The 16,418-nt window shown below is 40.6% G+C and overlaps 1 protein-coding gene across 3 annotated transcripts; it reads right to left on the reverse strand.

Annotated features, from left to right (window-relative positions):
• Positions 1-725: 725 nt before the first annotated feature.
• hmg20a (high mobility group 20A) lies at positions 726-15,966 on the reverse strand. Of its 3 annotated transcripts, none has more exons than XM_033633997.1 (9): positions 15,841-15,966; positions 13,504-13,593; positions 13,159-13,368; positions 9,653-9,785; positions 8,840-8,877; positions 6,992-7,067; positions 6,451-6,666; positions 1,545-1,677; positions 726-1,242 (listed from the first exon to the last, which is right to left on the reverse strand). In XM_033633997.1, exons 2-9 carry the CDS (start codon positions 13,567-13,569, stop codon positions 1,239-1,241), a joined length of 876 nt encoding a protein of 291 aa, XP_033489888.1. In that variant the 5' UTR covers positions 13,570-13,593; positions 15,841-15,966; the 3' UTR covers positions 726-1,238. The 3 variants fall into 3 exon arrangements, with proteins under 3 accessions (XP_033489888.1, XP_033489892.1, XP_033489890.1); XM_033634001.2 differs by lacking the exon at positions 15,841-15,966 and adding an exon at positions 13,832-13,854; XM_033633999.1 differs by lacking the exon at positions 726-1,242 and having other exon boundaries at positions 1,541-1,677.
• Between the last annotated feature and the right edge of the window lie 452 nt (positions 15,967-16,418).

Genomic DNA, 16,418 nt, shown 5'->3' on the forward strand with positions numbered 1-16,418 from the left:
ATGCATCCAAGCTAGTTGGCCAGCTCCTGATCGGACAAATATGAACAGTCATTTAAAATTTCCAAGTGAATCATAACGCAAATCTGATTTAGTAAAAATAATTCATGGCAGACTCATCCAGTCATTTTGCTCCTCATTCTCTGCTATGAGTGGGAAAAGTCTCGACATGATACAGTGGGTTATTGTTTCCCAGTGGCTGTGAATGAGCCACAGAGTGCAGAGTAATGTCTCGCTTTCTCCAGATTCCAGTAAATTACATCAGAGCTGCTCAATTAACTTAACCAATCCAAATCTTTTTGACTCCAAATCTGCTCTAAGTAAATAAGCTGTGGCGCTTACCAAGCACAATTCCAGTGATGTATTACAGCAGATTAACCTCATAGCTCTTTGATACAGTAGACTTCAAAACTAGGCTGTTAAGAGTCACCCATTCTTCCTAGTGTGACAAATCACAAAAAGGAAATGCAGCATTTAGTTTGGCAAACACTTAAAACCAGCTGCTTTGATATTTATACTGCAAATTATAGACACACCATCAAAGAGAGACCTTTCGAACACTTTACAGTCGCGGTTATATGAAGCACAGAAACTTCGAGACTTTCTGAATAAGGTGAAGCAAGAAATCTAGGGCAATGGTACCTAGTGTATTTAGCTTTGATTTCCATTTCAGTGCAAACATATTCCCAGCATGTCATGAACCTATGAAAACAAACCGACTGCTCAAATGATGTAAATACATTTATTGAAAACACAAACACTTTTTCACACAGGAAACAAAAATATAAATGGCACATTTTTCTTCAACAGAGTACGAAAAAAGAAAGTCCGCTCGACAATGTTTCTTGGATATGGTAAATACAAACCCACTGACATTTTTTCTTTGATCCGAACATGTTTGATAATGCTGTAGATATTGAAGTGGAAGCATTTGCTACAAATGACAGAAAGGAGCATCGAGTGACAGAAAACCGTTTCATGTCCTACCATTTGATTATTTCATAAAACAAACTACAGCTATATCCATAAAGTATGAACAGAGTTGTTAAAAAAAGTAGAACAATAATAAATAAATATGAGACGCTACATCACCTTCACCTACACGATCTTAGCGGAGCAATAAAAGATGTTTTGAAATCGATGTGGATGACAGATCAACAGGAAGATTCACTGTCACGGAGCAGCCTCTACTGAACGGCGTTGTGAGTCTCAATCCATCAAATCAGTGGGACTTGGTCCAATTATCTGGGGCACAAGCGTGACAACAAAAGACACGGTCATTATTCATTCACAGCTGAAACAAACAAAAATATCTAACAATGCTGAAACAATTAAAAAAACCTCTTAAGAGCTAATGAATAGGACCTTGAGGTGAAACTGTCTGCCTATAAGACTAATTGCTTTACGTTGGTCAGACTGAGAAACGAATTTTAAGGCCTACTTTAAGGCATTAGACTTAATTGACAATGCAATTAACCAAAAATAAATAAATCATGAGATTAATTGATGATGTAAAATCATCAGTTCCAATCCAAAGCAGCGGTTACCTGTCCAAACGGTTGACCACCTCTCTCACGGTGTTGATGAGATTCTCGTGATCTTGGGGGTTGCTGACGATGATGCTGTGGAGCTTCTTCATGTAGGAGTCAATGGTTTCAAGAGTGGGCGTCTCTCCGCTGGCTGTGGAACAAAAAGTATGTGACGTCAGTACTTCAAAATGTCTGAAGTACTTGTTAGTACTTGTGGTTGTTCATAGGAAACTGCAGACCTTTTAAAGGTTAAATTTTATTAGCTGCCAATAAAATGGAGATCGGCAACACCGTACTTCCCACATAATCTATAAAACAAAATCAGTCTTTGTGTTTACAGCTATAGCCACTTTATGTTTACACATCATTCAGGGGGGGCAGGGGTGCACACCAAGGGCAGAAAATCACAAGATGACAAGACCAATCAGAATATGAAGGATCTGAGCATTACAACACCAACCATGACTTGACACTACTTATGCTTTCGCTGCAAGCAACATCAAAGGATGTCCCACAGCTGGGTCAAAGAGTCTGGCTCGCAGCAGGCAAAAGCAAATGCAATCTGTTGTCATAGTTCAGAAGTGTGTCACAACAATATTACCAAAACTGTCAACGCTACGAGAGGTGCAAAGCAGAAAAATGTAATTTAGAAATGTGAAAATATTTAAAGTCCCCCTCCAGACACATGTTAGAGTATGTAAGAAGACTAATTAATTTGTTAATCTTTTTGTTTAACATGGTTTCTCACAGAAAAAAAATAAAACAAACAACTCTTAATAGGGGCTGAAAGCAGATCTACCCGTCCTCCCTCATTGAGAAATTCTGGATCTAGCCTTCTCCTGCCCACAACCGCTGCTTGTTGGTGGTTTTGTTTTCGCTTCCCACTTTCTTCAGCGCTGACATGATGCTACTCCGGCTGACTGGTGGCCGACTGACCCCTGAAAGAGCAGCGCACATCAAGACAGCTATCTTTAACATTAGAAGAAACACTGGAGAGATTCTACCTCCCGTGTTTCAGTCAGAGCCAGAGAAGGAGTCTGTTGCCCACCAAAATAAGCAACTAGCAGATGCATTAGAATGGGAAGGAAGGGTGCTTTCAGACCTAGAGTTCGTTTTCTTTGGTCGGAATCAGGGACTAGTTTTGTTACAAAGTTGTATAATTGCCTTGAGCTGGTTCATGTTCTCACGGCAGCATTTACAAGCGGACCAGATCAAATGCCTTGCAAGAGAAAGCTGTTCTTGATTGGTCCAAATTGGTCCGACAAATGTGACACTTCACTTTCTGTTCATTTTAGTCAAACCATACAGTTTGAAAATGAGGCGCGGCTCCAACTAGAAAACAATGTTTTAATGCATTGGATGTGCTGAATGTGCATATTAAGGCAGTACAGGAGGAGGTGCACATTAATAATCCTCCAGGACTGTAACATGCTCATGTTTAACCCAAACAATGTGTCATGTGACTGCAGTTGGTTCAGATCCAGGTCGGAACAAGTTGACACAGCGTTACTGGTTGTGAAACATACAATAATATCTGTTATGATGTTACAGCGTGTTCACATTGGTCCAGTTTACACCCACAAGCTGCACACTCTGTCGTGCTTGCTGTCAAAACTTTCATTATGCTAATGCTAACTCTGCTCTCTGCACTGACTGTCCGCTCTGTACTGGAGGTTTCAGGTTTCGTTGCCAGTGTTGTGTCGAAGTCTATTTCCCCATCCGTATGTCTTTTCCGTATAAGACAGCAACTGGCTTTCATATAAGAGGCATACCTAATCTAGCTGCCTGGCATATATTTGAATCTCAGATTTTAGGGAAGTGCATAGACATCACTCCCTTCAGTAGAGGAATGTGAAAACACCTCTCTGCTGACACACTTTGCACAGTTCCAAGTGAGTATAGTCAGGGTCAGGACATAAATAGAAGATTTTTGAGTGGAGAGGGACTTAAGTTAATTATTGGAAATGGTGCGATTACTGAAATAACCAATAAAATGTAAACGTAAACACATTAACACTCTGGAGAAGCCTTTGATGTTACCGGTTATTAATTTACTGACACTTTCTCCAAAACAGAATGTGCCACAGAGCTTCCCCGAGGCCAAATCTGAGTGGATTTTGCAATCATCTTCCATCAAGCTCTTATGAAATCATTCCAGCGGTGTCAATTTGTGCTGTTTGCAGAGTCTGTGCCTCTGCTGTGAGAGCAAAAAATTCAAATAGGTGTGGAGATAATTGCAAGCGAAAACCTGTGGGTGTAAGCTCAGCACGAGTTCTGTACTGTACGTGCATAAAACAAGTGTGAACAAAGTCGGACCACATTCCTTATAATGTAAATAATGAAAAGAAGGCATCACAGCATGACTTACACAGCCAGTCTCTAAAAGAACATAAAATAATCCTACTGTACAATCTGTTTAGGTATATATGTGTCCAAGAGGAGAGATTTTGGAGTTGAAAGCACAGCAAACAGACAGTGGGCTAATAAGCACGCCTACATTATTATTCATATTTCACCAACTTAAACTCTGACTTTGTATCTAAACGTTTACTACGGTATTTGTGTTTGTGTCTAGGGATGGACTACCGGTACGGGATATGAAGTTAATGTTGGTTTATAATGTGCATCGATCAATATCAGCAAGCCCAAGGGCCACATTGCACACTTCTAGAAATAAAAGCAAAGCAATTTTATTTTCCCACACACAGCAGAATGTTGACTTAAAAAAAAAGGAGGAGTACATTTCATTTTTGTCCAAGATTCTCCAAACTAATGGCCCACGTCTACACTGTCCTAAGAGATGAGACGAGAACTCTTAATCAGCAAATATCTGACAAACTTAGGAGGCTGCAGAAATGCCCGACTTAATAAGTCATCTAGGATAGTGTTGAGTCATTTGTCTTATTTTTATTAAAACAAAACACAAGATAATTCTGTCTCAAGATGCTCCCTCAGTTTAAATGGATGCAAGTGGAATAATCTTTCATATCTCAACAGGTGAGGACTGCCTAGAAAAGTTTTAAAGGGACAGCTCACCCCAAAATCAAAACACAGGTTTTTCCTCTTACCTGTAATGCAATAGATTGTTTTGGTGTGCGCTGCAGAGTTGCAGATATCAGCTGTAGAGATGTCTGCCTTCTATCCGGTATAATGGAACTAGATGGCACTCGGCTTGTGGTGCTCAAGGCACCAAAAAATACATTTGGAAAAACTTAACGGCAGTGTCTCTTTCCAGAAATCATGACCCAGTTACTCAAGATAATCCACAGACCTTGTTGTGAGCAGTTTCATAGACGAACTATTTTGTCTCTACCAAACTAGACCCGTCAACTGTATCACTGTGCAGAAAGAAGCATAAATATAATGCTGGGTTCACACTACACAATATCAGCCTGATTATAGCCCGACGCAGCGTTGTATGGTGTCGGCTTGTCGAACGCAATAACCCATTGTTTTATCTCGTGTAGTGTGCCATAGTAGATGACAACTGACACCATGTCTGGGACGCCTCATCATGTCCCGACAGAAAGTCTAGCATGTTTGATTTTCTTTTTACCATTGACGACTTCTCCAGTCACAGCCGTCACTTATACCGTCACCGATAGAAACACAGAGCGATCTGCTGCTGTAGACAACTGTACGACAACAACACCCCAGGGTTTTTGATATTTCCTCTAGTCTAGGGACGTTACCACACAGAGAAAAAGGGGAAAGACGATGAAACAGCAGAGGCACTTTAGCAACCCCGGACCATTAGCATCAGGCTAGCAAAGAATGCTATTCCTTTATAATGGGGATATAAAATAATGAAATTAAAAAATAGTGGCTTTTACTCACCACAACTGCAGAGGCTACCAGCTTCATTTGAAACAGACTACATTATAAATGGGCCGTTATTTATTATTCCCTCTTCATTTTTGTATTTTTACTTTTAATCCGCTCCTGTTTGCCTTGATAAAACTCATTTCAAACCCAGCACTTCCTGTATCTGTTAAAAATTAAAAGCCTCTTATAATTTCAGTTGAAAGAATCCCTTCATTTTCTAAAAGGCTTTTATTGTGAAGCATCTGCAGGAACTTGTTGTGGGGGATTCAGTGACTCAGAGTTTGCATGCGGTACTTCAAATGTAGCTCCTGACATCTAGTGGCACTTTTTTTTTTATGTTACTTCAATAACATTTCCGCTGAGACATGAACAGCCACTGAAGTAATAGCAATAATAATAAAAATAGGATCTGATGATGTCACAAACATTGTGAAAGACAACCAGCAATGGTTGGCGATTGGTTGTGGACCAATGTGTAGTCAGTCGTGTCTGTCGGCAAAGTCACAGCACGATTTTATGACTCCACCATCGCCTAATCTGACATCTTGACTGTTGGAACAGACAAAAATGTTGTGTAGTGTGAAGCTGGTGTAATGCTAGCTCGTCTATCACCACAGAGCGAGCTAATGTTGCAGCTCAACCAAGGAGGATGCCATTATTGTTTACATGCTGTCACGAACCTGAGCCTCTTGTCCATGAGAAGATATGGTTGGTGGGTGTAGTTCGGTAGAGAGAAAATAGTTCCTATGTGAAATTGCTTACAACAAGATCTGTGGATTATCTGGAGTAACCAGGTCATGGCATCTAAAAAGTGACATTCCTGTTGAGGTTATCAAATGTATGTTTTAGGCGCTCTGAGCACCACAAACCGAGTGCCATCTTGTTCCATTATACTGCAGAGAAGGCCGACATCTCTACACTCGGGAACGCACACCATAACAATTGAGATTGATAAACAGCACTACACGCAAGAGGAAAAATATGTATTTGGATTTTAGGGTGAACTGTCCCTTTAAGACTAAATTACTTATCATGTGGACTTTTATGTTCCATGTTTGGAACTTGGATTAAAACTGTATATGGTGATATTGGTTCTTACCTGGTAGAGGTACAGAGGAGAAGCTGGAGGTGAGCGCCTGACGCAGGGTCTCCAGGTGCTGGTGGAGGAGCCCGTTGCGTCCCCTCTCTTGCATCACGTCGCCTTCCAGTCTCTCTACAGCGCCACGCATGCTCTCCACATGCTTCTGCAGCGCCGCGTTGCGCTCCTCGTACTCCATGTTGGTCTTACGCAGCTGCCGCATCTCAGCTTCACGTGCTGTTTGGGAACACAGAAGCACATAGGGAAACTGAAACGATGGTGGATAAGAGGAGGAGTCCGGAGAGAGGACAACAGGGAGATACAGCAGTTGGTGCCATCATTAATTTTTAATCTGCTCAGAGAGGTGTCTTCTTTTAAAGTTTAGGGCATCACTGAGTTCGGTGGACTGTGGAAACTATTCTGGGACGATGGAGCACTATAAAAAAAAAGTTCTCTCGAGGTAGCAGACGAATGCGTTTAGAAACACTTAGACAAATGGAAGTTTAAAAACGTCACAGTGCACCAGCTACAAAGTTTCTCTCAGCAAGACGAGTGTCTTTACCTTTGCTGTGGTTGAGAAACTCCTCTGTGAAGATCGGTATGTCAAACACAGTTCTGTCCTTCCCTTCTGCATCCTTCTGTTGGCAGCCAGAGACAGTGAGAGGTAAGAAGATAAGCTGAAAAGTGAAAACATTTGGCCGCACAGACCGACAGCGAGAGGTGGTCATTTATCTCGCTAGGCTGTAGGTGGGAGGGTAATTTATTTCATACCTGGCCGCAGGGGAAATACAGTGATACAGTTTAAGAAAATGAGGAAGGTGATGTAATTTCACCGACAGTGCTGCTAAGATATCACAGGCCCTGAAATGGTTTCCAGTAAATTCACAATACAAATGTGTTTCACAACAGCAGCACAAGATGCAGCGCAGGTTTCACTTGTTTACTCCTTCCTCAGAAAGAATGCATCCTTCTGTATTTCTCAACGTAATTAAATTCATGCTGAACCCTGTATCCATTGAAATCTGGAGGGGAAACGCTGGTATCCCCAGAGGAATGCCGATTCCAGTAAAGTCACCTTGACCATAATAACCCTTCAGGAGTATGCAATAAGACTCACAAAGGAAACCTCTTAATTACATGCAGAACTTAATAAAAATGAATTACACACTTAGTAGAAGCCACTTGTTTGGATTATGAACACAAACACAGCACCAAAGCGGATTAACCCAGATTTAGTGATGCAACAATAAGCACTTAATGGGTACAGCAAGAAGAGGGCAAACAAAACATGTTTGGGTTCCTGGGTGAGGAAGCGGTAAAAACAGACTCTAACTACGATGACAGAAAACTCACAGTGACTAAAACTAGTGACATTTTCACATTTTCACTTGTTGAGTCTTTGAGAAATTTGGTTTTAAAGTCAAAAGTAACCTTTGAAATTCATGTTGATTAAGAATGATATTTGCTCCCACCGTGTGAATCTGGGTGAAATATTTTGTGCTTTGCATGCCTCAACAGAAGCTGCACAGCAATACAGTAACATTTCAATGATTAGAAGATTTATAAGCTTAAATAATTATGATATTTACTTCTTAAAGGGATAGGAATAATTGTGAAGTGTGGCTGTGTGTATTACCTACAGTAGATGACAGTCAACATGCCCCCAGTTTGGAGAAGCAGACAGGAGTACCGACACGTAAGCTAGACAATATACTGCTGTGGATGGGGCAGCTGCAAATTTTCATTTACATTTATTTATCTAAGCCACCTAAAAAAGTTCCACCTGAAGAAAAAAACAACAACAGTTCAAGTGTAAGCTATACTGATCTCATCAAAGCCAACAGACTCCATTGACAAAAACAGTAACTTTAGCTCGCTGAACAGGGGAGCTGCTGGTTTACTGCTGCTTCACTCGATTAGTTTGTGTTATTGTGTGACTTGGGTGAATCTGAACTTACCGTTTCAAACACCAAAGTCACACAACAACACAAACTAACTTGTCGAGGCAGCAGTAGACCCACAGCTCCTGATGTTAAATTACTGTTTTTCTCAATGGAGTCTGGCTTTCAAGAGAGCGATATAATGGCTTCAGTTCCCCATCGGAAATCTTTGCCTGACAGCAAGGTAAAGTGGTGAAAATATTCTGTACACTTAAACTGATATAGATTCTTTTAGGTGGCTAAAATACATTTTGTTGCTGACCTCTTCACAGCAGTATATAGCTTAGCTTCTGTGTCAGTGCACCTGCCTGCTTCTCCAAACTGGGAGCATGCCGACTGACATCTGTATGTAATACACTGACTATGGATACGTACCTCATATAGCCCCACTTTTAAAAATAACAAACATCTGAATTATCCCTTTCAGGAAAGTGACTGTAAGTGTGATAGGGCAGGAAAGAGTTACTGACCTCGTGTAGAGCCTCGTTGGCAACCTGGTGCCCAACATCTGGAGAGGAAGGAAAGAATAAAGTAAGCAGATGGTTCATGTTTCCCTCGGTGCAGTGCGCCTTTACCACGGTGTGAACTAATAGAATGAATGAAAGTCATCAAAGAAAAAAAAAGTCCCCTCTCTGCACTCTATACTGTGAAACAAATGAAATGAAGCAGAGCACCTCCTTCAGTCGCCAAAGCAGAGCTGTTTATGTCATCAACATTTTTGATATCCAAACTGAGATTTATCCACGGTAACAAAATAGGACGAGATAATGAAGACCATGTGTTCTGTGAGAACAGTAACGGCTCCTTGGCCTCAGGTTGAACTATAACTCATAATCTGACCTACTACGAACTCGAAAAGTATCCCCTTTTCCTTGCCACATTTCCATCAACTGAGCAAAGGAATAATGAGTTTTGGGTTCCTCCACGAAATAATGGAATATATTCAAATACGTAGATAAAACATTTTGAGCATGTTTTATAGTCCTATAATAATTCATTTCTGCAGAATAATATTAAAGGAAAACAGACACAAAACCACAAAATGCAACTGACGGCTTCCCGCACTATATGACTGATGTACGTTCACATTTCTCAAACTGTCTGGGCAGAGGTTGTCCACCAAACATAACACCTATATTCTCCAAATTTTGCCAGACACATAAAGTATCTGATCTGCCTACTTTTTAAACAGTAGTGCCTCTAAATGATGGTGGGATAAATGCCAGACTAGCAAGCTTCAGTGGTCGATGCCAACTTGTCGTCCTGCTGCCTTTTAACCTCACCTCCTCTGTGCCGCTTGCCCTTCTGTTTCTCCTGGACCTTCCTGGTGAAATGCTTGTAGGCCTCTGTCTTCTGGTACTTCTCCAGCTCCCGCATGTAGCGCTCCTTATCTCGCTCTGCCTCATCCAGGTATCGCTGCAGACAGAAGACAGAAAGAAAGAAAAGGTGAGACGAGCTGGGAAGACTCAGCCAAAAAAGGAGGAAAATGAGATTTGGGCGAAACAGGATGAAGGAGGATTGTGGGCGAGATGGCACGATGAGAGGGAGTAATTATTTCTAATCAGGATTAGTTCCTCTCAAAAGACAAAAATCAGTCATTTCCAATATTAATAACCTACATTCACTCCTTGTTGTATGCAAAAAAGCATCTTGTAATATCATTAGTTTGGGAATTGGAGGAAACTAATAAAAACCATCTTCATGCAAAGACCCTGTCTCAAGATACCAGCATATCTGACTCAGCTTTGAGCTCATGGTTCGACAATGTGATACTAATCAGCAGCAATGCTCTACAGACTCTATCCCACCTCTGGATTTAAAAACAAAACATTCTGCAGTGTGATTCGTTAAGTGGCTGTACAGCGGTAGAAAGAAAAGTTCCTGCATGACACTGCTCACAACAAGGTCTGTGGATTATCCTGAGTCAACGGGTCATGATTTCTTGAAAGAGACATTGCTGTTGAGTTTTCTAAATGTAATTTGTGGCGCTTTGAGCTCCACAAGCCAAGTGCCATCTAGTTCCATTATATTGGAAAGAAGGCAGACATCTCAACAGCCAAAAATCTCCAACACTTGGCAACTCACACCAAAACAATCTAGACTGATTAACAGCACTACAGGTAAGAGGAAAAAATTGTATTTCTTATTTTGGGTTCGACTATCCCTTTAAGTACACAGTTTAAAATAATGTTTCTACAAGACAGACTTTAATTTGGTTGGTACAAACGATGAGCTGCTGTAACTTCAGGGCTGTGAGAACTGATTATCATTCTGTTGATCCATATTCTGCCATATTTTGAAAAGGCCATCCAAGTTTTCCCTGGTTGAAGCACTTAGATATCTTTGCAGCGAAAGAACAAATTGTTATGGAAAACCCGCCCGAACATGACTGTAATAATGATTCTATCACTACAAGAAAGCAACTTCATCCTTTGTAATCTCTTTCTGCCAGTCCTGCATCACAGTCGAGGGCATATCTAGGACACGACACAAGATGCCATCAACTATGGCAAGACAATCTGTAAAAAGATGTCAAACTACCAGACACAGTCATGTATAAGTCAGTGTTTGTCAGCTTCAAAACACTGACACCATAGACTTGACAGGCTTTTGTTCTTACACTCTTTTTGTGCGCAGCAAGCAATTAACTAAAAGTCTCTGCTGGTTTGAGAGTGCTGAATTTGGCCTCTTAAATGCTGGCATGTTGCAGATTAATACTTTGGTCCATTCCTTTGGGGTACTGTTGGTGCAATTACTGAAAGCCACAAGTAATGACAATTAAAAATCCACCACCTTGTTAATCAAAATCAAACAGATTTTGCCTCTGGTAAGTTTTTTCTTTAAGTGCTTTCTCAAAACTGCTCGCCCTAGATATTTACTATTGTCCCACTAATCCAGTGCTTTTCAAACTTTTTGTGCTCAAGGTACACCAACAGGCAAGCCAAAATTTCAGGGCACACCTGTATTTATATCTGTGCATAGCTTCTATAACATGTGGTATTACTCTTATCACGACATGAGACAATAAAAATAAGAAAAATATGACAGGTAGCTTTTGTGATACTATGACCGTTTTTTTCTCGTCTTTCGGTGGTAGGTCGTCTTCGCTGGTGCTTTGTTGTAATTTGCTCCATACAATAAAGCGATCCATTGTCCCACTCATTGCTTTCTCCTTTTAAATGTTATCATCCCTCACACCGCTGCCAATTAAGGCTTTTGATGTGTCACACACTAATAATTCGCATGCACAATCAGTGACAAATAGGTTCCCTGTGAAGGTGTTTTTAATTAAATTAAATTACATTATTAAGCTAGAGTTTGCCTTTTTATTAGGAAATGGGTGCGCACAACACACTGATACAGTCCATTAAAAATTCATTCATAACTTTCTGTAAAGGTCCAGTGTTGAATATTGCAATAATAATGTGTGGTTATCACAAAATCCAACGGCACACCTGGACTGACATCATGGCACACTGTCTGAGAACCACTGCACTAATCAATATGAAAACTTATTTGACCATGTGTGCATACTGGGGTCTCTATACAGTCTTGGAATTGCATAAACTGGGTATGATTGGAAAGCTGAGACTAGGGCTGCAACTAACGATTATTTTCATTGTTGACTATTCTGTCGATTATTTCTTCGATTAGTTGACTAATCATTTTATCGAAAAATGTGTTAAAATGTTGGAAAATGTCGGCCTGTCTCTCCCAAACCCCAAAAATATGTCATCTAATTTCGTACTCACGCCAAAGGGTTTTAGTTCACTGTCATGGGAGAGTGTGTAACGGTGCAAATGTTTGAACTGGAGAAGCTGCAATTAGAGTAATTTGGGGTACTTTTATAGTGCTTTCCTATGAAAAATGACTCTAACCGATTAGTCGACTACTAAAATAGTCACCGATTAGTCGACTAATCGTTGCAGCCCCAGCTGAGACGCATATGGTTTCAATGGGATCCATTTTATTTATGTAGGATGGTGTTAGTCCCCATTGTAGCCATTTCATCATAATGAGACCATGTTTTTTTTTAACTTGACCTTACTGAATGCTCCAGGTCTGTAGTTTGTGGCTGTAAAGTTTCACGAGGTTGTGATTATCCTAAAGGTCCCAGTAGATCATTTTATTCAGTAGTTTCCAGAAGAGAAGTAGTTGTTAACCAACCAGCAAAAAAATGTTAAAAGGCTTTGACACCAAATGACAGCATTAGGTTTTCTATGGTGTTCCTCAAGGTCTTGGTGTCTTAATGTGGTATTTTGGGGGACTGTTTGACCATTTTTTTTTCATTCTCAGGAGGTCAAAAATGCTTAAATTTGCACCAAATTTGAGTAAAAAATTATATGAATGAAAAAACTGCTGCAACAACTTGTGAGACATAACTGAACATAGGAATGGCTATCTCATACTTCCATTAAAATGTCCTAATGTTCTCATACACTCTAAACGTTTAAAGTTTTACTAGGCACCTTATGAAAACCCAAATACTATTACAGATCTGTGTCAGAGCTAGTGCTAAACTGCACCTTAAATTAATCTTCATGTTCACAGCTTTCAGATAATGTACACCACTTCCAAGTGGCATTAACTGCTGACTTGCTATCTCCCCATAAAGATCCCCTGCCCTCCACCACTAAAAAAGACAAACATGTGTCTATGGTAAGGAGGACGGGACTGTTTAAAGAGAATAACATACAAAGTGAAAAGGAAAGAAATGCAGAACTTTGACACGTTATTCCTCACAGTCATATGCTCATTGTGTAATCCTGTCTGGAACTTCTTCACTGACCTGCTTCTCCTCGGGGGGCAGCTTGCTCCACTCGTTGCCCAGCATCCTTGTAATTTCTGGAAAGGGCACGTCTGGACGTTCTGCCCGTAGCTGCTCCCGTCTGTCGTTCATGAAGCGAACGTAGCCCGTTAGGGGGGCCTTGGGTGCGTTGCTGTCCTTCATTGGCTTCTTCCTCTTCCTCCCCTTGGTCCAGCTGCCACGTCGGGGCTTCTGCAAAGAGAACAAAAACAGATATGTTTTGAAAGTTCAGGTAGCAATCCCCCATGATATACACACTGGCAGGACATTCTTGGGAGTCCGAATTGGAAAAATATGTCACTTGATATCTGCGTGTTCGGCGCTTACCTCATCTCCATTTCTCTGGCTGTTGTTCTCTGTATTGGCTGCAGGAGAGCCTGTCTGCTCATCCATGACCTCTATGATGTCAAGGGAGATCTGGAGAAAAACAGTGGGAGACATTAGAGTAGGAAACATTTCATACCAGTAGAGTCAGAGCTACAAATCTAACTGGTATTAATACATGATCTGAAAGGGTCCATGATTAGTTAAGGTGAGGCTTGTGCTTTCTAGATGAGCCATATGAAAAAAAAAACAATGGACACACATTGTTGCCCGATGAAGGTGGGTTAAGCATTCTGAGACAGGGTTGAACTAAGGCATGGAGCATTGTTACCAGGGATGCTGCCCAGCCAGGAAATAGAGAGCAGACTGTTCCTTCTGCAGCGCTATCGCCATTTCTGCTTTTTGTCCAAACTCCTCCCAGCCTTGGCTCCAACTCTCCTCTTGGCCAGCCACGTTTCCTCTAATAGAAATGTCTTGCTGCTATCAATCATTATTGAGCAACTGAATGAAAAAACACAGCACCCGACTACTCAGACGCTAATTTAGACTACTTTCAACAGGAGGAAGTAGTGCTGTGGAACAGCTTCATAATTAGAGATAAGAATTGCTCCATGCTAAAAAGCCCTCTGGCAAAAATAATTCTCTAGCTGAAGTCAGGGTCTAACTATGCTTTAAAGAGACTAGTCAAAATAATTGTTTGAAAAACCGTTTATGAGTGTTAAATACTTGCTTGAATACGTCAATATATTTGACTATTTCTGACCACAAAAAAAGATGAGGTCATTTATGTTTTTTTAAGGTGACTGAGAGAATACCTAATTAAAAATGATGCTGGCTCAGAGTCCTTGTGGGCAAACAGCCCAGGTTGAGCTCTGAAAATAGCAACAACATCCTTCTGTTTAACCTTTGACTTCTTCTAAATCACCATGTGGGAAGCAAGCTGCTGTATCCTGGATGTGGTTTCTGCCCCCTGCCACTAAGTACTGTGGGAAAAGGCACAAAGGAATTAGCTGGTCTACCACCAAAAAACCCTTTTGGGAAGAGGATATGTGGGGGAAATTCCCCCTACATTAAGCAGCTAAGGTGAGCAGGGGTTTTCTTTCAAACATTTCTGTGTGAACTGACACCTTATACATGCCTTTGTCACAGATACTGCCAAACAAAATGTCACCTAATACTTCACTTGCAGGTAGTGTTTTAAGTTTCTGAGGATTAACTATGAACCCCAAAAATTTAAAAGCCATCAAAGAGGATAAAACAATAACCATTTTGTCTTTAGTTCACTTTCCACCTAACCTAACAGACACAGTCTATGCTGCAGTGCCACCTGCTGGATTTAAGCACACAATGCATGATTCAAGGATAAATTCAGTGGAGTTTTACCTGGAAAAAAACAATATAACGTTGTACTTATAGGACAGTGTAAAAAGTGAAACTGTAAAACAACGTGGGGTTATCTTTTACAATTTGTAAACCACCACTCTGTATGTTTGGTAACCCATATGAATGCTGTTCAGTCCACCATTTAAATCTCCTTAATCCAAACTATGACTACCAAAAGGGCTAACGTTAACCTGCTAATAGGACCCCAGCCCCACACACAATTAGCCCCGGGTGATCCCTGTATTTTAATACCCAAAGAAATGGTCACATAGCATTAAATACCACAATAAGTTGTTATTTTGGCACTTGGCGTCCTCTGATGGTTGTATTCACGTTAATATGTGGCACCCAGACAGCTATCATTACTGTTAACGTTAAGCTAACTATATTAAGCTAACCTTAATTAAGGGCTGTAGTCGATGTGTTTAAATATTGTCACACTGGCCAGTGAGTAAGTGAGCAGAATAACATTTAACAAAGCTGCTTATATGCAACGTTAAACCGAGATGTTGAAGAAATACACACAAACCGTATGAACAGCTGGCAAACAGCACCATTGTTGGCTAGCGTCAGGTAACGTTATGTTAACCTACACGAGCTAGCTAGCGTCAACTTTAACAGCTGTAGTACGTTAAATGTGGTCTTCAGGGCGACGGCATATTATTGTACCGCTGTTGTATATCTTATATTCGTGATAACTAACGCTAGCCTTAAAAACAAAAAGCATATCGAGGTGAATATTATCGTAAACAATGGTTTAGCACTAGCATATTGGACTGATGTGCTACTAGCTCGCTAGCTAGCTGTGCGGCTAGCTACTGCTATGCTAGCACTGAGCTCGCAGACGGGCAGCTAACGTTCTGCTTTATTTTACGCTAATTCGTCAATATGCGATTTGAAACATCGTTAAATTAAATATTTAATGCGCATAAAGTACAACTACCGAGTGAAACTTACCTCAGTGAACGTGATCCGTAGCTGTGCCTGTCAAAAATGATTTTCCTAATCAAAACAATACAGCAGACACTACATAGAATCAAACCACATAGACGGGCATGTTGCTGAAAGGCTGTTATTTCTGCCTGTATTTTTATTTATTTATTTATTTTTGATACTCTACCGGACTTGTGTTGGTGCGTTGTTAGATAAAAGCATAGCAAGGAAATATATAGAGTGACAAAAATGAATTATGTGGTAATAAGATAAGGTAAGTGATGTTGGCTTTACCTGGATGGCTTCAGATTCAGCCAATAAAAGAATCACAGAAAAATGAAACAAATAAAACCTCATTATCCATGATTTCCTTTCAAACGTCAATAGGAACCAACACAAAGAAATTAAAATTAATTTAATTACACCAAACTGTTCTAGATATTCTACTTCTGTGGCGCCTGGTTGGTCGCCGTTTTCTTCGTCTACATTGACCAGTGTCTTTCAGCGTGTTGCTTCCCCCTACTGTTGATTTCGCGTATTACACTTCTCACATTTATTTCCAGAGCGAGCTCCCTTGGGAAATTTCAAGCTGTATTTATCAG

The sequence above is a fragment of the Epinephelus lanceolatus genome, chromosome 5 (assembly GCF_041903045.1).
Source record: "Epinephelus lanceolatus isolate andai-2023 chromosome 5, ASM4190304v1, whole genome shotgun sequence".
Taxonomy (NCBI): Eukaryota; Metazoa; Chordata; class Actinopteri; order Perciformes; family Serranidae; genus Epinephelus; species Epinephelus lanceolatus.